This window comes from Idiotropiscis lumnitzeri, chromosome 17, assembly GCF_059441095.1.
Source record: "Idiotropiscis lumnitzeri isolate Australia: NSW breed Sydney's pygmy pipehorse chromosome 17, RoL_Ilum_1.0, whole genome shotgun sequence".
NCBI classification, from domain to species: domain Eukaryota; kingdom Metazoa; phylum Chordata; class Actinopteri; order Syngnathiformes; family Syngnathidae; genus Idiotropiscis; species Idiotropiscis lumnitzeri.
In genome coordinates this window covers 15052646-15074331 of record NC_142407.1, presented here as the reverse complement: position 1 = coordinate 15074331, position 21686 = coordinate 15052646, and the positions used below count along the sequence as shown (strand labels likewise).

At 45.5% G+C, this 21686-nt stretch overlaps 4 protein-coding genes across 6 annotated transcripts; all 4 read right to left on the bottom strand.

The window, feature by feature from the left end:
* Positions 1 to 1518: 1518 nt before the first annotated feature.
* Positions 1519 to 14530, bottom strand: LOC148320506 (rho GTPase-activating protein 42-like). Of its 2 annotated transcripts, XM_088280125.1 has the most exons (25): positions 12430 to 14530; positions 12150 to 12342; positions 11497 to 11592; positions 10780 to 10841; positions 9468 to 9539; positions 7455 to 7556; positions 7183 to 7293; positions 6578 to 6682; positions 6245 to 6374; positions 6071 to 6171; positions 5771 to 5880; positions 5626 to 5704; positions 5500 to 5539; positions 5364 to 5426; positions 5221 to 5295; positions 5034 to 5118; positions 4880 to 4938; positions 4712 to 4817; positions 4168 to 4327; positions 3937 to 4087; positions 2687 to 3244; positions 2464 to 2617; positions 2305 to 2382; positions 2139 to 2218; positions 1519 to 1917 (listed from the first exon to the last, which is right to left on the bottom strand). In XM_088280125.1, exons 1-25 carry the CDS (start codon positions 12577 to 12579, stop codon positions 1829 to 1831), a joined length of 3009 nt encoding a protein of 1002 aa, XP_088136251.1. In that variant the 5' UTR covers positions 12580 to 14530; the 3' UTR covers positions 1519 to 1828. The 2 variants fall into 2 exon arrangements, with proteins under 2 accessions (XP_088136251.1, XP_088136252.1); XM_088280126.1 differs by lacking the exon at positions 12430 to 14530 and having other exon boundaries at positions 12150 to 12329.
* Positions 14531 to 15117: 587 nt separating this feature from the next.
* On the bottom strand, positions 15118 to 16065 carry snrnp35 (small nuclear ribonucleoprotein 35 (U11/U12)). Its single transcript, XM_088280133.1, has one exon. The coding sequence runs from the start codon at positions 15928 to 15930 to the stop codon at positions 15235 to 15237; it is 696 nt and encodes a 231-aa protein (XP_088136259.1). The 5' UTR covers positions 15931 to 16065; the 3' UTR covers positions 15118 to 15234.
* Positions 16066 to 16442: 377 nt separating this feature from the next.
* Positions 16443 to 19479, bottom strand: bud13 (BUD13 homolog). 2 transcript variants are annotated; one of them, XM_088279674.1, is made up of 9 exons: positions 19257 to 19479; positions 19025 to 19112; positions 18504 to 18588; positions 17975 to 18423; positions 17675 to 17783; positions 17451 to 17589; positions 17063 to 17247; positions 16907 to 16988; positions 16443 to 16686 (listed from the first exon to the last, which is right to left on the bottom strand). In XM_088279674.1, exons 1-9 carry the CDS (start codon positions 19394 to 19396, stop codon positions 16593 to 16595), a joined length of 1371 nt encoding a protein of 456 aa, XP_088135800.1. In that variant the 5' UTR covers positions 19397 to 19479; the 3' UTR covers positions 16443 to 16592. The 2 variants fall into 2 exon arrangements, with proteins under 2 accessions (XP_088135800.1, XP_088135799.1); XM_088279673.1 differs by having other exon boundaries at positions 16448 to 16686; positions 17975 to 18426; positions 19257 to 19477.
* A 456-nt stretch (positions 19480 to 19935) lies between these two features.
* On the bottom strand, positions 19936 to 21482 carry LOC148320503 (uncharacterized). The gene is given in 5 exon segments (XM_088279893.1): positions 19936 to 20567; positions 20570 to 20632; positions 20694 to 21020; positions 21086 to 21142; positions 21408 to 21482. Coding segments are annotated over 4 exon segments (456 nt in total). The 5' UTR covers positions 21123 to 21142; positions 21408 to 21482; the 3' UTR covers positions 19936 to 20538.
* Positions 21483 to 21686: the final 204 nt, after the last annotated feature.

Genomic DNA, 21686 nt, shown 5'->3' with positions numbered 1-21686 from the left:
GTGTGGGGAGCGGCGAGGCGGGTATTGTGCAAGAAGCCTCTTTCCAAAACATCAAAGAAATCCTTAGGAAAGAAATTCAAGTTAGGTCATGATTATGAGTTGTATTTCATCCCTTCAGACCACCAGAGGTTGTGCTGGACATAAGTCAGAATTACGACGCAACTCAACTTTATTTATACACAGTAGCACTTGGGTTTTCAGTCAGTCCGGTTTCCATAAATTATTTTTAATATTTTTTTCCAATACACATTTTGAGTCATTCAATTTTTGTATTATCAGACTGAAAATGAAAAACAGCCAGGAACTGAAGTTTACTTGAAAGTGCTACAGCCAGCACCGATCCGGTGGAATAGCTCATAATCTGTTCTAGTCAAGTCAAGTCAAGTCAATTTTATTTGTATAGCCCTTAATCACAGACAGTCTCAAAAGGCTTTACATAGCCACAATCGACATCCCCGATCTTAACCCCCAGGAGGGCAAGGAAAAACTCACAAAACCTCATTAGGGGAAAAGTGAGAAACCTTGAGAAGGGACCACAAGATGGGGGAATCCCCCTTCCAGGATGACCAGGCTGCAATGGATGCCAACTGGGCAACATTTGGCACATACAATGATGCTATGCAATAATAGATGAGATAATATAAGAGTCAATTGAATGAAGTGCTGCAGGAAGATGACTTCAGTGGAGTGGGTCCTCATCCAGGGCCGTAATATCCATGGCAGCATATCCGAAGATGAGCCTTCGATCTTGTACCGGTCAGTTGGTGTAAATTCAGTACAGCCACTTCCAAGTGAATCGCCATCACCTAATTCGGGGAATTGGGAACAGAAAAGAAAGAACAGAAATAGCAAACAGGCCAACAAGTAGTTCAATGAAGTGCTGAAATATAAGGAAATCAGAAAAGGCGCTGCATGAAGACGACTTCGGCAGAGCAGGTCCCTTCCCGGTTCGTCAGTGCCGTAATCTTCAAAGCATGTCCCCATCACCTAATTCCCAAGCAGGGGAAGGAGGGGGCAGAAAAGAGAAGAAGCGGCAGTAAACAGGCCAACAAATAATTAAATTAGATGCTAAAGTATATAAATAAATTGATCAAATGTCGCGCTGCAGGAAGACGACATCACTGGAACAGGTGCATGCCCAGTTGGTCAATGCCTTAAACTTCCTAGTGGGTCACCGTCACCTAATCCCCCAGCCGGGGGAAAAGGGGGCAGAAAAAAAAAAAAAAAAAAAAAAAAAGCGGCAGTAAACAGGCCAACAAATATTTCAGCTAAATGCACAAGAGTATAAATGCGTCTTTAATAGTGTTTTGAACATTTCTACTGAGGTGGCGCCTCTAATATCTGAGGGAAGTGCATTCCAAAGCATTGGTGCCCGAATAGAGAACGCTCTAGAACCTGCGGACTTCTTTTTGGCTCGCAGGATCACTAAAAGACCAGCATTTTGGGTCAGAGGCGAGGTACACCCCAGGCTGAATATCTGTCAATCACAGGTCATAAAAATAATCCAGAAAGTATTGCTAAGGAATGTACAAGTCCTTTATTAGGATATGAAGGCACATCAGGCAGCAGTAGAAAGGTAACGCAACAGTTCACTTCCACATATCCCACATGATTGGACACAAAGTTGATTTGACCAAGAGCAACACTTAAATTATTACATCAATTAATAAAAAAAAAAACACTGCAGTGAGAAGAATACAGTAAATGGATGAGAATCATTCAGTCGTGTCGCACTGTTCAGTGACTTTAGCTACGTGTTTAAATTTAAACAGTATACACTTTATGGATGTCTTCAAGTCAGGCAGCGGAGTGATGACATCACAGACATTCAAGCGTATGCGATGTAGTTCTCGGGTACGAGACCCGTCCTGCCCTGGTATGTCGCCTGGAGCCAGCCCGGTTCCACCGACGGGTGAACTGCCAAGACACGAAAAAAAAAAAAATAATCTAAACAGAGATTCAGACTCATTTTGTGTCCCACCAAGTTTCATGGAAATTTGGTCAGAGGTTTTTGAGCAATCTTGCTAAATTCTAACTTACAATAGTCAACGAATGCTTCCTTGGCAGAGGTAATAGGCACTATGTCACTGACTGTAGTCGCTCACCAAAACTCAGACGTCGAAGCTGTCTTTGCTTACCGTTTGAAAAGAGCGCCCCCTGTGGGAAGCTGAGCTCATGGCTGTGTTCGGCCTCGCAGGAGTACAGAGCTTTCGCTTGCCTGCGAGACCAGTAAAACAGTTTAAAACAGTTAATTGAAACAAAAAAGTCCACAAACGTATAACTTGAATTCATGAATTTACAAACCTCCCGGAGGCACAAATGTCCAAAGCCGAGGAGAACACTGAGCTTTCACGTTGTTGTTTTTGTGCCCGGACGGATAACCTGGAACATTCGCAAACACAAACATTGTCAAAGGTTGCCATGGTAACTTGACAGTTATTCATCATAACTGCATGCACTTACACGGATCCTGGCCTCTGGTAGCCGTTGGTGGACAGCGATTGTGTGGTCAGGACATCTGAGCCTCCTCTTAGGTGTGAAGTTTTCTGCGTCCGCGTGGCATCTCGCGGGTCCAGTGACGCTAAACTCTGCACGGAGCCGTGACAGCTTCGGTAGTCTGAAACAGCAAACGAAGGCACACGCGTTAAATGTACGATTTTAGTTGCGTGTGGAAGATGTTGTGTACCTTCTGAGATGTGTAGGGAGGTGAGTGAGGACGACGTGGACAGCGGGTAAGGGAACAAGGACGAGGAGGAGGACGAGGACGACGATGCCGTCCTGTACGCCGCCGTCCGGTGCTGCTGAGGAGGAGGCGGCGAAGACTCCTTCATCTTGTCTTGGGTGCTCTTCAGGGACGAGACGGACGACGCCCTGGGGACGAAGCGAGCCTCCCTGGCCGGCGACCCAGAAGAGGAGAGCTGCACGGTGGACGAGGACGAAAGAGATTTGGACTCCTTGGCGGAGGACAAGGAGACAGTGGAGTCCGTCCGTTTGGCCGCGGAGCGCAGAGATGCCACGGACGACGATACGGATAACGCCACAGGCGTCGTCTCCTTGTCCGGTGGGCATTTTCTATCGTCTCCGTTAGAACAACAGGAAGGAGGCGCTTGGACTTGAGTGGAGGACCCGGGCTCGGCGGGAGGCGACGTTGGCGACGCACCGTTCTTCTCTGAGGAGTGTGAGGACAGGGACTCCTGGCTGCCCATCGGGGTAGTGCCAGGGCTGCTGCTGCTGAAAGTGTCGCCTAAAAGGTAGAAACACAAATTAGAGAGAATATAGACTCTTTCAATGCCTGCCACTTCAAAAAAGAATTTTGAATATTCGGACTGAACTTTCAAGGCTCACCAAATATTTTATTATTTTAATTCTTTTATGACACGCAGAAGCTAATAAATCACAAAAGAGAAGTGTCTTACTATCTAATTCCATTTTTTTTAGTAATCAGCAGCTGAAAGTGGGTTGGTTTCACACAAATCACCAATTTTGGACCAAAATATGCAGAAAACAAGCTTTTTGTGAAAAGATGTACGTTATGAACAATCGGGACTTTTTATAAGAATTTTTTGCTTTATTGATGCCTCAAACGTGAGGAGTCCTTTTCTTCTATAAAATAACAAAACAACGAAAATGTGCTTTTGATAACAAAATAATGTGTAAAAAGTTAACATTTGACAAATTGTACAAACTATAAGTAGTAGTAGTAGTAGTATTTAGAAGTGTGTGCGCATCGTGCCATGCATGTACACGTCATCGTCCACAAATTGTTCCAGTTAAAAATGCACTGCTCTTGAATTGTATCGTACCCCAAGAATTAAGATCTACCTATCTGCTGACTTAAAACCATATAGAAAAACAAAAGGCTGCAGTAAAAATAAACTGCTATTGCAGATAAAATTGTTGTCTGCCTTCCAACCTTGCCTGACGTAAAGGACTCACTGTCGTTGTCCGCCAGGCAGAGCCTGGGTGGGTAGAGGCGGGCCTTTCTCTTCCCTGACGACAGACAGATGGCTTTGCTCCTTCGGGGCGTCGCCCGAGAGGATGGCGCTGGAGGTAACGGCAACGACAGGTCGGGAGCCTCGCCGAATATCTGACAGCCAAACACAGCGCCAAGTGTTACCATGTAGTTGCGCGTGTGTGTGTGTGTTTACCTAACTGTGATGTTTGTACCTTGTCGTGGTTCTCAATGATGATCTCCACCACAATATTCTGGAACTTGATGTTCATCATGGCAGCCACCGTCTCCTCCTGTGACCTCATCAACGTGGGACCGAAGATCATGCCCAGGTTGGACACTGTCATCAGGTTCTGGGCACTGTGCGATGATACCCTGCATACAAAAAAAAAAAAAAAAAAGTCAACTGATAACCTCCGCAAGCACTTGGCTAAACCACTTTATTTATGACAAATACTCAAAATGATTCAAAATGTTCGGAACCCTGACGATGCTTACGAAAAATGTGGTGCAGTGACGCAGCCAATCCAGCAGGTGGAGCAACTCTGGTGGTTAGCACCCGAAATAATGCAAATTACTGCCACCCATAGGACTGGAGTGCAACTTCACCTTACATGTTTCATATTGTCCAGCCTTGGTGGAAATGCTTGTGTGTGGGGGGGTGGGGGGGTGCGTGTGCGTGTGCGTGTGTGCGGGGGTGTGCGTGTGTGTGTGTGCGTGTGGGTATGTGGGGGTGTGCGTGTGTGTGTGTGTACAAACTTGAGGAGGTGATTGGTCAGGAGGTCCAGCATGGTTCGATTCTTCTCGGGTAGCTTGTGGACCAGCGCGTGGATCGCCCTCACGCGATGCTTCTGGTCATCGTACTCTGTGAAAAGCATCAGTTTTATAGATTTGTGTATATATCGCGATATTTTGAAGCCTTCTTACTCGCAGCTTTGATGAATTCCTTGTGTAGTCTGTAGGTCAGCACGGGTTCTGCCAAGCACCTGGGTACACATTGTAAATCATTATTCGGCGCACTAGTTTATATTGAATATAGTCCAAAAAAAAATAAACATCATAAACAACAAAATCCAGCCACCTAAAATAATTCTTCAATCCACTGGTGATGGTCTTGTTGTCCCAAGCGTCTGCGTCTAGCCGCGCGTCCGAAGCAGAAGTGGAGGCTGCGGGAAAGCAAACATGATTTCACAATGAGTCATCTTCCATCGACATCGTCGTCATCACGAAAGCAGGAAAATAACATCCGACTGAGCCCCACTTCTTACCAAACACGCTCGTCATCAGCCGCTGAACTTTCGAGTTGACACCACCGGTCCGGTACAGGCCCAAAGTGTTGAGGCCTGCACTCATGTTTAGACACGTTTGACAATTTATTTTTTGCTGTGTATTATTTCTCGTCATTGTATACCTCTGGTTTCCAATAGCTCGATGCAGTTTCTCACAAAGCTAAAGCCTGTCTCGTTCAGGAAAGCTGTAACACGACACAAACACAAACGTGATACAAACTGGCGTCTTTCCAATTGAGATGAAATCTGGTTTCTTACTCTCTTCCTTCTTGCTGAGTAGAGACGGCAGAGTGTAGATCTGAGGAGCCCCAAAAAAAACATGTCAACGCAAAGTCACTCCATAAAACGAGAAGCAACACGAAAAGGTGACGCGATGACTCGTACAGGTTCTTTGCCATCCATGGCCTCCATCCACAGTCGCCTGTTGGCCTCTGAGAGCGCTTGCAGAGTGATGACGCCGTGTCTGCACAAAAAGCAAAAAAAAAAAAAATTGACATGGCGTCAATATCAAGTGGATCGGTTCCGTTACCTCTCCGCCACTTCAATGTCGAAGCAGAAGCGCTTGTCGATGGAGTCCGTCTTCCTTCGCACGCACGAGCGAAGCCTGAACATCTCCGGCGTCCCGTTCAGCACGCCGTTCTGGAAACGTAGATTTGACATTTAGCTGCTGTCATCTCATGATAACGATGATGAGTGCAAATAATCCACAGTGGGAAAAAAAAAAAAAAAAAAGTTTGCAGCATGCTCGGACATGAAGCGCAATTTTACGACGGGCTTAAAAACAAATGGACATTTTTTCACCGGAACAAGAAATAATGACAGAACTCGCCTGTCTGCTGGCCGGTCGGACCTCACTGTTGCTCATGGTGAACATCTTGGCGCTCTTCTCGTACGTGCAGTAATATCGGGTCCACACGCTGCCCAGCGGCCCTGACAGAAGACGCCAGCGCACATTTCAGATGTCTGCGAGACGGACGCCGACGCTCTGATTTGGCTGTCTCACGTTTCTCCTGGATGTACAGGTAGCCCTCCATGGTGAAGCAGCCGGGCGCTTTGAAGTCCTCCTCGGCCGAGCGGATCCTCTTCATCAGCCGCTCCACTTCAGCACGGGTGCTTTCAAAGTTGTTCCGGGCCTGAAAAGTAAAACGACTCAAGCATCTCACGGCACTTTGGAATGAATGAATGTTTTTTTTCCCCATCTCATTTTGTACTGTAACAAGTTCGTCACAGGTTTCGGTTGTTTTGTCTTTGTGTGCCTAGCGAGGCCGGTAACCAGTTTAGGGCGTACCTCGCCGATTGGCCGAAGACAGCGGAGATCGGCGGGTGTTGAACTTACATTCTGCAGGTTGAACTGCAGCTGCTGTTTGTAGGGCTCAAACTCGCTGGCCAGCTCGTAGCCTTCGTGGTAGAACGTCAGCAAGCCTTGCAGGAAGGCCAGCAGCTGAAGAAGCAACAAAACCACATTGATCATCACAACGGCAAAAAAAAAAAAAAAAAGCCCGCAGGCTGCTCTTTGGCTCACTGTTCTTGTTTACGTTCACAACAAAGACATCTCCGCACAGGAAGCGGCGCGGCCGAAACAGGAAGTGACCTTCACTGATATTTATCATTAAAACATGTTGATGGTGTTTCTTTTGGGCTCATAATGACGCCGTGACACAGAGGACGTGTTCTTTAAGTCATTACAGGAGAAAAAGATAAAGAACATATTTAGAAAATAATTGCCCCCAGAGGGGAACATTTGAGTTTACAATCTTCATGCGACTTTCACACGGTCAACTTCTGCAAACAACTGATCCTTTGGACAGGAATTGTTTTGTTTTTTTTCGTCAGTTGAAAGTTGGCATCGTGCTGGAAATGCTCCCAAAAGACTTTCCACAAAGACTTCTCGGCAAGTTCCGGACATTCTCAAACCTTTTCACCAAAAACGTGTGTCCTCACCGGCTCCACAAACTCAAACTTCTTCCTCTCCTGAACCTCTTGGATCTTGAAGACGTATTGCAGCGACGCGTCGTTAAACACCTGCCGGTCTTTGCTCATCTGCGAGTCAGCCTGCGACAAAATCACAACGCAATTGCAGATCTGTGTGCGGGTGTGATTTTTTTCACAGCTCTAGCTCATTTAGAAAAGGTAGTCCCCACAGATGATGAATAAAAAAGTGGTCCCCGCAAACCATGAAAACCCGTATGTGTGTGCGCGTGTGTGTGTGTGACCTCATGTAGCTGCGATTCCTTCTTCTTGGACGACAGGCTGAGGTGTTTCTCCAACACAGAGTAGTATCGTTCCGTCTCCTTGTCAAACTGCTTCTTGCCCTCCTGAGTGAGACAAATGCGAGAATAAGAAAAATTAAATTGCTCATTCGACAATCCTCGTCAATATTTAGCCGCGCGGCCTAAACAGGATTCATCAAAAATGACGAGGCTGAGCTAGTTTGCGTACATCTGCGACTCACAGGCTGCTGCTACATTCCACAAGCAGCACCCACGACTGCGCTTTTTTTTTTTTAAGGCCCTAGCCAAACATGCTCACAGCACATCTTCAGTGTTTGTCAAATTAGCAGTGATAAGCTAGCTTGAATTAGCTAACATCATTTGCTGTAGACTTCATCGTCTTTTTGAAGTGTGAAATGATATTAAAACTTGACATTCTCCATCTTTGATGCTCTTCCCTCTTGGCAAGCTGCCCTGGGCCAACTTATTTCTCCATCAAGCGGTGCGTAAATGTGCCGTGTGGAAAAATCATCATCACAGCAAAGTTTCGAGGCAGAGATTTTCCTTTGACTGTTGTGTGATTAATCGTTGCGGCACTCGTTCCATGCCAGCAACGCAAAGTCTCGCTTTTTTTCATCTTTACGAGAACATTGCTGGGATTGAGTCACACAAGATGGCGGCGGAACGCGGAGTTCATCTTGACACAAGATGGCTGACGCGGTGCCAGTGGCTATCCGGCTCGGTTTCTATTGTTCTTAGAACTCTAGTTTTGAATGACGCCTGGCTGGCGTAACGGATGGCGGCGGAATCTGAGGTCAAAGGTCGGCTTCTCCATTTGGCCGTTTCTGACGAGGGTTTATTCAAACTGTCGTAGATTATTGTTCTATATCAGCGAACGGCCCGTCGGGGATGTCGTACACGGTGGCTGCAAGTTGTCTGCTTCGACGCGGGCTGAGGAGAAGATAACGTGAATCGGACGCCGCCTGCTGAAACCAGACACCGGCCGTGTTTACGTCGCCTCGTGTGCGACATGCCTCTTGGTGTCCGTTCCCACGACCTCCGTCCTGACACGTCGGTGGTTCATCGGAACAAGCCACGCACTCAAGACTGAGACCGGGCCACCACCGGACCGCCGACTGCTCTAAATAACTCGTCAGACACTCACAATTGGGCAAGAATTTTAAGTTAGATGAATGAACGACGGAAGAAGAACAATTCCGCCTGGATTCGAACCAAAATGGCAGACTTCAGTTACACGCATGGGTCCTTGAGGCTTGTTTTGAAAGCAAAATCCTGCTAATTTCGTGTCTGCCAGTGAATTATTATATAAATAAATAAATATTCATTGAAAATCCCTGTAATGGTTCAAAGTGTGAAGGGATGCTCACGCCAAATAGACGAAAAAAAGATGAGCAAATTAGTGCTAGCTTCCGTTTGACGCTCATTTAGGAAAATTCCTTTGATAAAAGTCGGTTAACGTAAACGGCCTGAAATAAGTTGGCCAATGTGATCTTTAAAAGGGCAACTTACAAACAAAATGGAAGACTTGTGCCTTTTTGGGCTTGTGTTCTTGACACCTTTTTGGTGGCTCAACTCATTTTAAAATTCATACAGCGAAGTGAAACTAGCCTTGGGTGACACATTGAAATTTTTGGATGTGTTTTGTGGCGAGTCATCAAAATTCGCCATCATGCTCCACCCATACGCAATGACACAATTTTAATGTTTTGCAATTTTGGGTCAGCCATGTATCTAGTATACATTCTTTTTAATTTGGTAGCAATCAAACATTTTTTTTCCAAAATTACCCTAGAATGGCTGCTTCAAACCAAAATGGCCGACATCCGACTGAGTTTCAGGCAAGAGTCCTTCAGACTTTTTCATGTTTCTGACGTGTCGAAGCTGACTTCGGGGGACTACGCATCCATCCATTTTCAATCAAATTGTTTTAAAATAACTTCCCAGGGGGCACTGAGTGACTTTTGTGAACGAAAAAAAAAAGAAAATCACTTGTACCTTTACAGCGCCTATCTGCTCCTTGCGAAACCTCTCTAACGGCGAAATGAGCACGTCGTCAGCGTTCTGGATCTGTGGGAGGAATTTAAAAAAAAAACAAAAAAAAAAAACGTTACAGCAGTCAAATGAGCGTGTTGCAAAGGCGATGAAGTAACACGTCATAGTCATCACAGACACACGTCTCATTCCCGCTATAAGGACAAAAAAAAAACTGTCCGAATGTGACTGGATGAGTAAATCTGTCAACTTCTTGTCGCCACTTGATGATGTCACACCACGTAACATCGCTAATTGCTTCGGAGGACATGCCAAACTGAAAAAATGAGATTACAAGCGTTCTGTTCCATGGATGACACTTTGGTCTCATCCGACCCAAGCAAGCTAATGAGATTGTAAAAGCAATAAAAAGAAAATCTGCCGCATGCCCGAGGAGCATGTGATCTGTGATAAGGCCGCTGTTGTCCACACTTTTTGTGTTTGCAACCACACGACTCGACGGTCACATGTCGCGACTTTACTTTCACATCGTGAGGTCATTCGTGTGAAAGGAACACTTTCTTTGTGTTGCTTTCACTGCCGTACAACAGTCACCATGAAATTGGACACCACAAGACTGAATATGATGACTGTTCGACTTTTTTGGGCCGTTTCTGACACACTGCTGGTGTTAATAATGCAATTTACAATTTTAGGACTTGAAGCCTGGTTTTGATTTTAAAATCATTTTCAGCTGGTGTTGGAGTTTCAAAGTCGGGATAGGGTTTTAAATTTGGGTTCACCGACTGGATTAAGGTACCAAATATGCACGTTTTCGGAATGTGGGAATAACTGCTGACTCCGCCCAGATTCAAACTCAGAACCTTAGAACGGTCAGGCCGTTGTGCGAACCATCTAGCTAACATTAGCAGTGAAATATGGAAGTGGTTCTGTGTTTCGCGCGGAACACTAAAAAAAAAAAACGCACGCATACACATGCGCGCACGCACAGAGGAGTCTTTTATGGACTTTCCCAGGCAGCGAGGGGCTCGGCTCCCACTGGGGAATTGTCGGAATAGGTTCCACATGGTTCCTCAACCAGTAGACCATGCACACTTTCACAAAAGGGGCGACCCTGGAGAGAAGGTAGCCCACTAAAGCACACACTCTGACACAAAGGTTGATGAAGTGTGTCTGAGTCACAACTTGTGTGCATAGGGGGAACTCAAGCGAGCGGTCGCAGTTCCAGAGAAAAAGTTTCAAAACTCAAACAGGAAGTCCTGGTTCAGATGCAACAGGTGGACCAAAATGCGCATGACGTGAGCCGCTCACTCACCAGACGCTTTCGCTCCTCCTCCATGGTGCTCAGCAGCTGAGAGAACTCCTTCAGAGACTGAGCTGCAAACGGGGTGCAAATACACGTCAGAGTCTGGGTGTTGCTATGGAAACGGCATTGCCGACGAGGCTTGTTGTGCTGGGCTTGAGAATGCTCTAAAAGGCCAGTAGAACTAACGCGCATCATCAAATTGTGGCCTCAACTCTGATGGAGCTAGAAAAGAAAAAAAAAGTTCTCGAGCTGAGCCCTCAGAGACTTGACTGTGATGTCATTTTCAGTCGACAGCAAGTGGCTCTACGAGGCAAAATGGCCGCCCACTGACATGGATAAAAACAGGTACATGTTTCTGCTCAATTCAGATTCCACAAACGCAATAATAATTTCCGTACCATGTTTAGACTAGTGGGGGTTCATAAAATATTATTAGAAGACATTCCTTGACTTGACTTCAAGGCAGTGTTAAGGTTTCAAAGTAGTAATTTAAGGCTGGATTAAGTTTTGACGCAAAGGTTAGGGTTTTGAGTCTGAGATGGAATTTTGAAGTACGGATTCAAGACATGGTTAGAGTTTAAAGAAAGAGCTCAAATTATGGTATAGGTTTCAAACAAGGCTTATGACTTAAAATAAAGATTGAAAAATATGAGTCGCAAGGCTGGGTTACGGTTCCCAATTAGGGTTTCAAGACAAAGTGCAGGTGCGAGATGGAATCAAACCCACCAATGTTGATCTCGTCGTCCGTCTCGGCGTCTCCGATGCATTCGAACTGGAACTCTTGCAGCGACTGAGAGAAACGCTGCACCGCTTGAGAAAGACCTGACAACGACACGACAAACAATTTCAGAAACAACTCTCAGGATGAGGCAGTCATGATCAACATGCAATGTCCTGCGAGGATATGAGTGTGCGCAAATTAGTTGAGTGTTGACTGAAAAGTGCTCCCCTGAAATTTGGGGGCCCTGGGGCAGCTGTCTTCTTTTTCTGAGAAAATAAGATATGTGACAGTGGAAAAACACTTAGTTGTACAAAAGTACTAAATGTAGAGTGATAACGATAGTATTGCATTTATAATTAGTATTTGAGTTCCGGGCCACTGTGGTGGTTTTCCAGGGAACACCAGTAGCCCGCCCTCCACATGTTGAGAAACATTGCTTCAACTGAACAAGACGATTATAGTAACAATACAAATAAATAACTAGTAAAACAATTTTATAAGACTGTAAATGTATTTCTGGCTGTAAAACAGTAGAAGAGACAGTAAAAAGCCAGCAGGACTTCTTGGTGAGCTTTCAAGAGCAGACTCAAAGGAAGCCATCCGAACAAGACAATCAATCCAATCCGGTAAACTGGATCTTATTGCAAAACGATCTTACTTCTGAGGGCCGATATGAGCATGCCTCCATCCTTGATGAGATCTTTGATAAACCGGTTGGTTCTCTCCAGCTCGATTTCGTGGCACTGGAGCCTCTCTCGGAACTCGGGGCTGTCCACGAACGAGTCGCTGAACTCGAGCGTCGGCAGACCCATCCTAATAAAACGGACGGCGATGTGGAGTGGGGGCACAAACTACGCCGAAAAGAAGACACAAGGTCCGGTCAGTACGGCGCCGAGGCTCGCTGGAAATATCCGGGAGAGAAGTTTGCTCCGCTTGACCTCTTTTTCATGCCTTTCTCCGCTTTTTTTCCCCCCTCGCTCCCCCCTCGCTGGTTCCGCTCGCCACTTCCGGACACTCGAGCGGCGTTGACAGACTTTAAGCTTGACTTTTTTTTTCTCCCAATGGGTCAAGAAAAAAAAAAAGGACATAAACGATATACTCCAGTGGGTTTTGTTCTTGGACACTTCCTCGCTAACAGTAGATGATGAAATTGTGAGGGTGAATGCGAGAGAAGCAGGACGCAACTTGGGTTCAAAATAAATCAAAGAAGAAGTGCTGGGCAAAAAAAAAAAAAAAAAATGTGACGCTGCTAGCTAAAGAGGCTCTCTTGAAGGCTGGTTACTATGGGGACGGGAGACTCCTGCTGGCGCCTCGTGAAACATGAACTACACACACCACGACCGCTTCGCACTATTCTACTAATACTCCTCACTCCCAAATTACTGACTGTTTTCTGTTCGAATACGTTCAAGAAACGATTGAATCAAACCCAGTCGGGCTCTGAGGTCTGCATTCTCGGGCCAGTGGAGGCCAAAGTTCAAAGTAAACATGGTGAAGTTATATTTAGCTGATATGCTGCACACCAATGGAATAAACTGCCAACAAAAGTGAATTCACTCGAGTGTAAATGCTTTTAAATCCAGGTTAAAAACTTTTGCTTTTTTGTTTAAACTCCCTCAAAAGAGCATCAAACATCTGCAGCTCATTCAGATCATGCGTTTGCTGTCATTCTTCAGCGTTATCTGTCAACGTGACATCGCCGGAATATGGGTCAAAGGTCACCTCACACAGAACACAAACATGTGCATTGTAATTGTGCATGTCAAGTACAACACAACATAACGGAAGAACTAAAGCAGCCATTTTCCACACATACTGAAGAAAAAATTGATTTTTAAACTAATAGGTTGTCTGCTACAGAATTACAGGCTGGATCAGGCCCGGGGCTGAATAAATAAACTGATAAATGAACTCGATGCCAGCTGCTCGGCGGCATAGAAAGACGCGTAACTAACCGACGGCCAAAAGCGCAGAGGAAACCACTAACTATTTTCCTGGCTCGCCGCTAAACTATATCCCACTCCACGACACGACAGCTGTCGTAACGATGACAAAGCCGCTTTATTGTCTTACTGTACCTGTTACGCCATGACGACGGCAGTAAACAGGACTTTTGGAACGCGCCTAATACGCAAGGGTGGGCCACTTACAGTTTAATAACTCCGAGAGGCTTTGTCATGATACATACGGGATGGAACAATCAGAAAAAAAAAAAATTGAAAACCTGCAACATGTCAAGCACCGTTGCGACTTCTTTCGACGCGCGCGACCGTACAGGGGGGAACTTCCCACGTTGGCAGGTGAGATATGGCAAGATTTGCAATAGATTGTCGCAGCTTTGAGAGACAGACGCAGTCGTGCATATTTAAATAATCTTGCGTCAGGCATCAAGTCATAAAATCAATGGATTTATGTTCACAACCGGTTGATCAAGTACATCAGAGCCATCTTGCGTCTCTCAAAACCAATTACGTTTTTTTTTTTTCGATGGTGTGATAATTATCTGAGATCTTGAACCGGTGTTCTGACAAATTGCTCGAAACGTCGCCAGGCAAATTCAGGCTTTCTGAGCTCAGACATGGGAGGAAGAGAAAGAAAGCATCATCTGGTTTTTTGAAACTGGCCCTTGAGGACTGGCGTTTCAGTTTAACACTTTCCAATCCTGCAGGGTTTCTCCTCTACCCGGACACCCCCGCCAAAATGGAGACCACGTCCCGAGAGGCTTTCTGCTTCAGGACCATCCCACCACAAGACGGCAGAAAAGGTCAAACTTCCGTTCCAGGTTCCCGAAACTCACAGCAGGAGACGCTCCATCCGAATCTGTTCTTGAGACAAACAGGGAGTGGAAAGAGCAGACATCTTGAGGTGGATGAGCAAGCAGACATCTGTGATCCAAATCAAGTTCCAGACATGCTGTCTCAGTACCAGAAGGACTTCCCTCCTCCGTCCTCCTGGCGCAGGAGGAGAACCCCGGCCATGCCGCAGCCGGACAACATTGGCATCAACCCGGCTTTCAGGTGAGGACTGCGGTCAAACATTTTGGAGACACTCGCTAATTTGTGTCGCCAAACATTTGGATTGGTGCAGGATCGAGTTCCAGACGGTCCACAGGGAGACTTACCCCAATTGGCACAACACTGATGCTTCAGAGGCCCTGTCCACCATCAATGAATGACCTTCCGGTAGCACCAGTGGGACACTTTATTAGGTACAAAAATACACTGAAAATTAGACAACTAAATTTAATTACTTTTACAGCCGTAGCTGAAATGTCATTAATCCGTCACGCGATGTCAGGAACATGACGGGTTAGTCTTCATGTGAGCATCAGGATGTGAGCTTGAGGCTCGTGCAGCTTGTTGTGAGTGTTCCCATTTTGTATTTGTGGTTTTAGTCCTGTTTAATAAATGTCAGAGAATTGCATCTATGATAGTTGCTCACCTTTTTACTTTACTCGAGCGCTGGGGAGACAAAAATTATGTCTCAAAAGTTAGATTGCATTGCAAAAGCGGTCACTCGAATGTCATTCATATGCTGCCCGCAACCACTAGGGGGCGTATTGGGATCAAATATGAGCGATGACGTGTTGCGTTTTCTAGAGTGTAACGTCAAGATGAGTGACTAAACAACGTTCCCAATTAAGTTTTAATGTGTAAAAAAAGATTTTTGAAATAGTACATGAAAATCGACCAAAGAGCGTTGAATAATGGAGAAAGGCATTATAAGTCCACTTTTTAAAGATTTCATCTCCAGTCTCGGTGCCTGCTCCTGTCTCGATAGCGGCTGTCCTCCCTCCCGTCCCTGTCTCGGTTGTCTCGATTATCTCGATTATCTCGGTTGTCCCGGTTATCTCGGTTGTCCCGGTCACGCCGTCCGGATCTCTCCCACTCCCGGCGCCTGCCACCCGGCCAATCCTGCTGCGATGGTCCGGCAACAAGGGTGATGGGTTTCCGGAAGGGTCGATCCCTGCCGCCGAAGCGCAGCTGGCCGGACTCTTTCTTGCCTCCCAGCCCGCCGCCGAGTCGCCTAGGGATCCAGCCTGCGAGGTTTCGCTCCAGCTCAAAATCCACGAACAACTCCTGCTGGTCGACTACAAGTTTGTTGGCGTCCCTGCGGGCTCGCACGACTGCCCGCTCCTCTTTGTACTCGACGAAGGCGTAGCGCTTGGAGAAGCCCGTGACCACATCGCGAACCAACCGCAGCCGCTTAATGTCGCCGAATTTGGAGAAGATCTGGTGGAGTTTCTCCTCGGTAGTCGTCGGGTTGAGTCGGGCCACGAAGAGAGTGAGCAGCGGATCTCCCACGACGCCTTTGTTGGGCTTATAGCGGGCGCACATTGCCCTCCACACGGCCCGGTCGTGTGGCTCCACATCGGTGCCGTCGATGCTCCCGGCTTTGAGTGGGTTGTACACCTTGGCGATGGGGCTCCAATCCGCCATTTCGTGTCTTGTTTTGGTTGCTTGCAGAGCGTTACATCGAAAATAGATTGGAAGACACCCGCGTAGCTTTTTGGTTCCGCTTGAGCGTGTATTCACAAAAACAGTCCGATGGGAAACAAATGTTCCGTCAAATTTGTTCCTCCAATTAAACTGACCTTGCGCGATCTTCTCAAGGTAAATTAAGAGCTGCGTTCAATTAAACTGATAATATCGCTCCGATTTTAATCAAAGGTATTACTTTAACAACTATGCATGGCGTTTGTAAATGTTAACAAGTATATTCCCGATAATCACTGCTAACAACTAAATATGGGAAAGACCCACAAACCCAGTTTAGATTTTTGCTTTCGATGAAGATTGGATTATTTTTTTTTTTTTAAATAATATTAGTAATACCAATAAGAAATAATATTTTATATTTATTTACATGTATTTAAATGTCAAAAAATGCTGGTGTTTATCATTCCGGATGTGAAACGATCAAGGCTTTTCAAGACACTTCTTTACAAAGTCAAATGATTTAATTATCAAAAAGAAAAAAAAAACTGTTAAAAATATCTGTGCTCCACATTGTGTAATATCTATTTACATCATCAATCCACAATGCTCACTTCACTGCCATGTACAGGTTGTTTCTTTTGTTAAACCTCACAGTCGTGTCTTTACATGTCCTCCACACTCCATTTATAGGCTTCCTCCTGGAGTGCTTTCTTGTCCGCAATCCTCGTGTAGCGCTTCTGCTCAAAACCATTAGACCTGCCCAACACATACACAAAAAGACAATCAGGAACAACCCAATGCATGAACTGATGAGAACCAGCGTTGCACTATCTGTTCGCTATGGCCACATGGAGATGTAACAACTCCTCAGAAGGCTGCAGTACAAATAGGTGTTTTTTTCCGCAGAGGACAAAGAATATATGCGCGAGTTTCATCACTTTCAGCTAAACTGCGTCTGATGTTTCACACATTATACCTGTTGACGCCATCCCAGCGATATCCTGGTAAAATGTTGAACCTGTTGGGGGGTGGTGGAGGGCCTCTATATTGAGTTTTTTCTAAAAACAAAAACAAAAAAAAATGTTTTTAAACTTATGTTCGGAAAAGCACCGTTAAAGATCTCTGGCATTACCTTTAGCCCCGTGCGTCTTACGCTCCTTCTTGCGCCGCAACATGGCTGCCATAGGGTCTCCCTCCCTCTCCTGTTCCCTCAGCATGCGGTCCAGGTCCTCGTCGTCATAGTTGCGTGCCAGCGGCTTCTGGGCCTCGCGCACAGCCTCCTCCAGGCGCTGCTGCTGCATCTGACCCTGAGCCAGCCTACCAGCCGGTTCATTCGCATTCATCAGATTTCTTTTATGCTTTCCAATAAAAGGTTTCAAAGTAAGGGGACAGGGTTTAAAGATTGAATTAGGGCATCAAAAGAAGGGTTGAAGGCAGAGTTAGGGTTTCGACATAGGGTTTGGTGGGGCTTCAAATGGGGTTATGTAATTAGGGTTAGGGTTTCAAGCCCCCTCACTCACCCTTTCCCCCACTGAGCGTATTTCTCAGCCTTTGCCGCCTTTTCTCCGGCTTTCCTTTTCTGTTCTTCCCGCTCCGACTCCAGATCTCGCTTTTTGCCGCTCTTGTCTCGAAACACCGTCTGAGCGTGGCGGGATGCATCTGCGAACACGCATGTGTGTATACATCATGTCATCAACATGCAGTTTTCTTTTGGTATAACTCATAATTAATAAATAATGCTGACTTTCAAGATCCCTGTTGTTTCCGTCTCTACGTCGTGCCTCTTCTTTCTCCTGACGTAGAACATCCGAGGAAACCAGACCCGCCTTTCCACCCGAGAGCATACTGTTGCCCTGGCAACAACAACAACACTCAAAAATTGCAGACAAGGGTTTCAAATAGAGCTTTAAACCAGCATTAAAAGTTTCACATTCCAGTTTAAAGTCGAGTTAGAAATCCAGATAAAGTTTTCAAATGAAAAAGAATTAGGGTTTCAAGCCGGGGTTATTAGTTTTAAGACTAAGAGACAAATTGAGTGTTTCACCTCTGATTGTGCCGTCCTGCGGGGTGGCGACAGGTCGTCATCTGGAACTTTCCCGCCACGCCGCCCCCGTCTAGGCGGCGACTGGTCCGAGTCAGAATTCCGTCGTCCCTTTTGCTGCTTCTTCCTCGGCGGCGACTGGTCGGAATCTGAACCTTGTCGGGGGGCGTGTGTGCTTTGTGCTTTCCCTGAACGCTGTCTTGGTGGGGACATGTCGGGAGAATCGTGGCGTCTCCTCCTTGGTGGTGACATATCGGGAGAATCGTGGCGCTTTTTCCTGGGTGGTGGCATGTCAGGAGAATCGTGACGCTTCTTCCTTGGTGGCGACAAGTCAGGAGAATCGTGGCGAGCCCTCCTCGGTGGAGAAGCGTCCGGAGAGTCGTGTCGTGTTTTTCTGTCCGAAGACTGCTCAGGTGAGTCTCCTGATTGGATGCCGTCCTCTGTATTTTCATCTTCTATGAAGTAACACAACTCCGATATTGTACACTTAGACATTTATGTGTATTTTCCCCCACTAAACAGAATGGCTGACCTCCAATGACTTTCCACCTGGAGCTGCTTCGAAAGACTTCCAGCATCCTCACGTCGTCGGGGCGCTCGTCAATCACTTCAGCGATCTGATTGGAGGATAACAAGTGGTGGGATGGTCATTTCAAATGTTCATCAATATCAGTGAAATGGGATCAATATTTTCCAGGAAGAGAATCGATTATTTCATTCAAGTCAAGGCTTTTGATGTTATTTATGTATTAGGTGTATTTTTTTTCAAAGCTAAGAAAAGAAGTGCAATGAAGAGGGACTTATTTTATTCGATTATAGTTGAAGTTTCAAGTCAGTGTGTACATTTTGAAGCATGGATTACGATTTTAAAAAAAGATTTATGATTCGAAATTAAGGTTTCAAGATTCATTGTACCAAAACTGTGTTGTTTTCAGGTTGGTGATTCAAAATACAGATTTCTTCTCTACCTATAGTTGAAGGATGTGAAAAATACTGCTTCTATTTTTACAGATATAAACAATGTGCGAGTCGAATCAACTCATCTCTTCTTACCACGGGCGCTTCCTCGTCGTCTTCTTCCACCTCATTTTCCTCGGCCACCATCTGTCTCCAATCTATATCATCGTCGACTATTTTAAGTCTTGAAGAGATACAAAAAATGACGAAGAAACCGCTTTATCTCGATCACCGAGAAAAGGGTGATGTGTTGCATGGCTAACTTAGGGTAGCAACTAGCTGCTAACTCGACACACACAACCGGAGACAGCTCGACGTAAAAACTCACCCTTTACCCTGAACTTTACGCCGCTTCTTTTTAAGTTTTCCCTTAGACTTTTTGGCGTCATCGTCGTTGGCCAAATAGCGCTTTAGGTACTCCGCTTTTGATAATTCTGCTCCTTTAATGCTAGCAGAGGAGGCATCCATTTTGATATGGCGTAACTACGGAAGCTGCGGAGTGTCAAACCATCTCGCAAATGCGGACGTAAACTACTGAATGAGTGAACGCAGAAGTGCGTCACAACACATTGAGCCTTTTTTTTTTAAATCAATGTCATAAGGTTTAATTTAGCACCAAGTAATTACATTTGTCGTTTTTCTATTTTTGTTTTAATTTGGCCATTCGAGGCAGCCACCTTAATGTGGGGCAGAAATTGCGACCTCTCAAACTGGAAATGATGTATTTAATAAAGTTGAGCTGTGTGCTGTCATAAATCTTAATTTTCCTTTTTAAATAAAATGTATTTGTGGTTGGCTTGATTGCCAATTTTAGTCAGTGGAATTGATCATATCATTCTGTATTACATAACAGTCCAAATGATTTGTTAGCTGACACTAAAGTAAATTGGTTGATAAATAAAATTGTCAGTGTATTTTTCATACTGAAATAAAATTAATGGAAGCTGTATTTGTTTTCCATATTTTAAAGATGGACTTAATTTGGCACAAAAACTAGATCCAAATGCTAAATGTTAAGAAAACATTTTTGTCATTTTTATGACTTTATTGACTTGAATTAAAACAATCAGTACATTTCTCAAGGGCTTGTTCCCATAGCATCTCTGTAGCACAAAGGTACATCTGAACAGTTCTATAAATAACTGCTGAACATGTCAACCGTATGGATTCTCTTGCCTACATCTAAGACGCATGCGGTGGTACAGTATTCTTACATGAAAAGATGCTTAAGGTGCGTGGTAACTGGGTTCAAAGTTAAATACAACTGAACTGTACTTAACAAATGTACTGCACTGGATTAAAGTTTTAACCACAGTTTGAACATTTAATTGAGCGATACTGTGGCGTAGCAATAGATTTAGCCCACGTGCCACACGTCACAATCATTACTTTAGGTCAGGGGTCACCAACTAACTCCAGTCCTCAAGGGCCTCTATCCTGCATATTTTAGGTGTTTCCCGCCTCCATCACACCTGATTCAAATGATCATGATCAGGCTTCTGTAGAGCTGGGAGATGAGCTCATCATTTCAATCAGGTGTGTTGGAAGAGGGTAACATCTAAAAGATGCAGGATAGTAGCCCTCGAGGACCGGAGTCGGTGACCCCTTCTTTAGGTCATTACATGTAATGGTATAAAAGCAGGACGGCGACAATCCAGGAGCTCTGCAGAAACTTGCTGAGGGCACAGCATGGGACGAGCTGATCTGCAGAAGACGACAAAGATGAAGAAATATGACTCACAATTTCCTCCCTCCCTGCACTTGCCTCTCTCCACATTAACGCTGGCTCCCTCGCCAGTTATCTTGCACATGTAGGTGGTGTTGTGCGGCAGCTTGTCCCGGTAGCCGCTCAATGTCAGCCGGTAGCCGTGCGGCTCCACCTCCGTCACGTGGCTCACTTGCTTGAACTCCGCCTCCGCCGCCAGCCCTGACACGTTGGCATTGATGAGGGATTGCTTGGAGCCTGAGGACCAGGAGAACTCATAGCTGTTGATTTTATTGGGCTGGGCCTTGACCAGGCAGTCCACTCGCAGGTCGCCGTCGTCTTCCTGGCACACGGTGATGAGGTCGCATTGCGCCGGCGTCAGCAACACTGGTGGAAAAGAAGACATAACGCACTTGAACCATGTAGCCACGCTTGTGTAATATGTCCCTCACCTCCTAGCATGCCGAACACAAACAGATGCTGGAGCATGATGAAATGCACCCATCCAACTGGAAAAGAGGAAAAAAACATTTTCATGGCAAATTGCCAAAATGATCCCAAAGCTGACACCATGCATGCTATTGCTGTTTTTCTTTTGTAACATCTTATTCAAGACACATTAACACACACTAACTTTCATACAAAACACGTTGCAGTTTTAAAGATGACACGACACGGTGTTATCATCATCAAATCTAATCCGTATCAGGAAATCATCCATTTTGATTATTTCCACGTAGACTAGTCAAATGAAACATTTTTTGGGAGGCTTACCTGTGCTTCGGTGCAGGATGATGAAGCAAGTCTCAGCACTGCAGAGCAAAACACTGGATGGGGAGGGCTGCGAAGGGGGCGGAGGGAGACGAGGAGAGTGAGGGATGGAGGCCTGGTGAAGGGCACCCGATGAAAAGTACACGTCATCACTTCTGTTTTTTTTAACTTTCTTACATTGTACGAGGAGCTGAATAACAATAACTGCAATAAATATGAATGAATAATAACTAATCTCAGTCAGCTGTAACGTTTCCGCAATACAACAAAGACTATTTTGGT

Excerpts from the sequence above, each read along its gene's own strand:
- LOC148320506 (XM_088280125.1), bottom strand. The coding sequence starts at position 12,579 with ATGTCCTTTTTTTTTTTCTTGACCCATTGGGAGAAAAAAAAAGTCAAG. Across the intron at positions 4,088-4,167 it reads TCATTGAGAACCACGACAAG|ATATTCGGCGAGGCTCCCGA; the intron begins GTACAAACATCA and ends TTTGGCTGTCAG. Across the intron at positions 2,219-2,304 it reads GACATTTGTGCCTCCGGGAG|GCAAGCGAAAGCTCTGTACT; the intron begins GTTTGTAAATTC and ends CTGGTCTCGCAG.
- snrnp35 (XM_088280133.1), bottom strand. The coding sequence starts at position 15,930 with ATGGCGGATTGGAGCCCCATCGCCAAGGTGTACAACCCACTCAAAGCC.
- bud13 (XM_088279673.1), bottom strand. The coding sequence starts at position 19,396 with ATGGATGCCTCCTCTGCTAGCATTAAAGGAGCAGAATTATCAAAAGCG. Across the intron at positions 18,589-19,024 it reads ACGACGAGGAAGCGCCCGTG|ATCGCTGAAGTGATTGACGA; the intron begins GTAAGAAGAGAT and ends TCCTCCAATCAG. Across the intron at positions 17,248-17,450 it reads TACGCTCAGTGGGGGAAAGG|GCTGGCTCAGGGTCAGATGC; the intron begins GTGAGTGAGGGG and ends ACCGGCTGGTAG.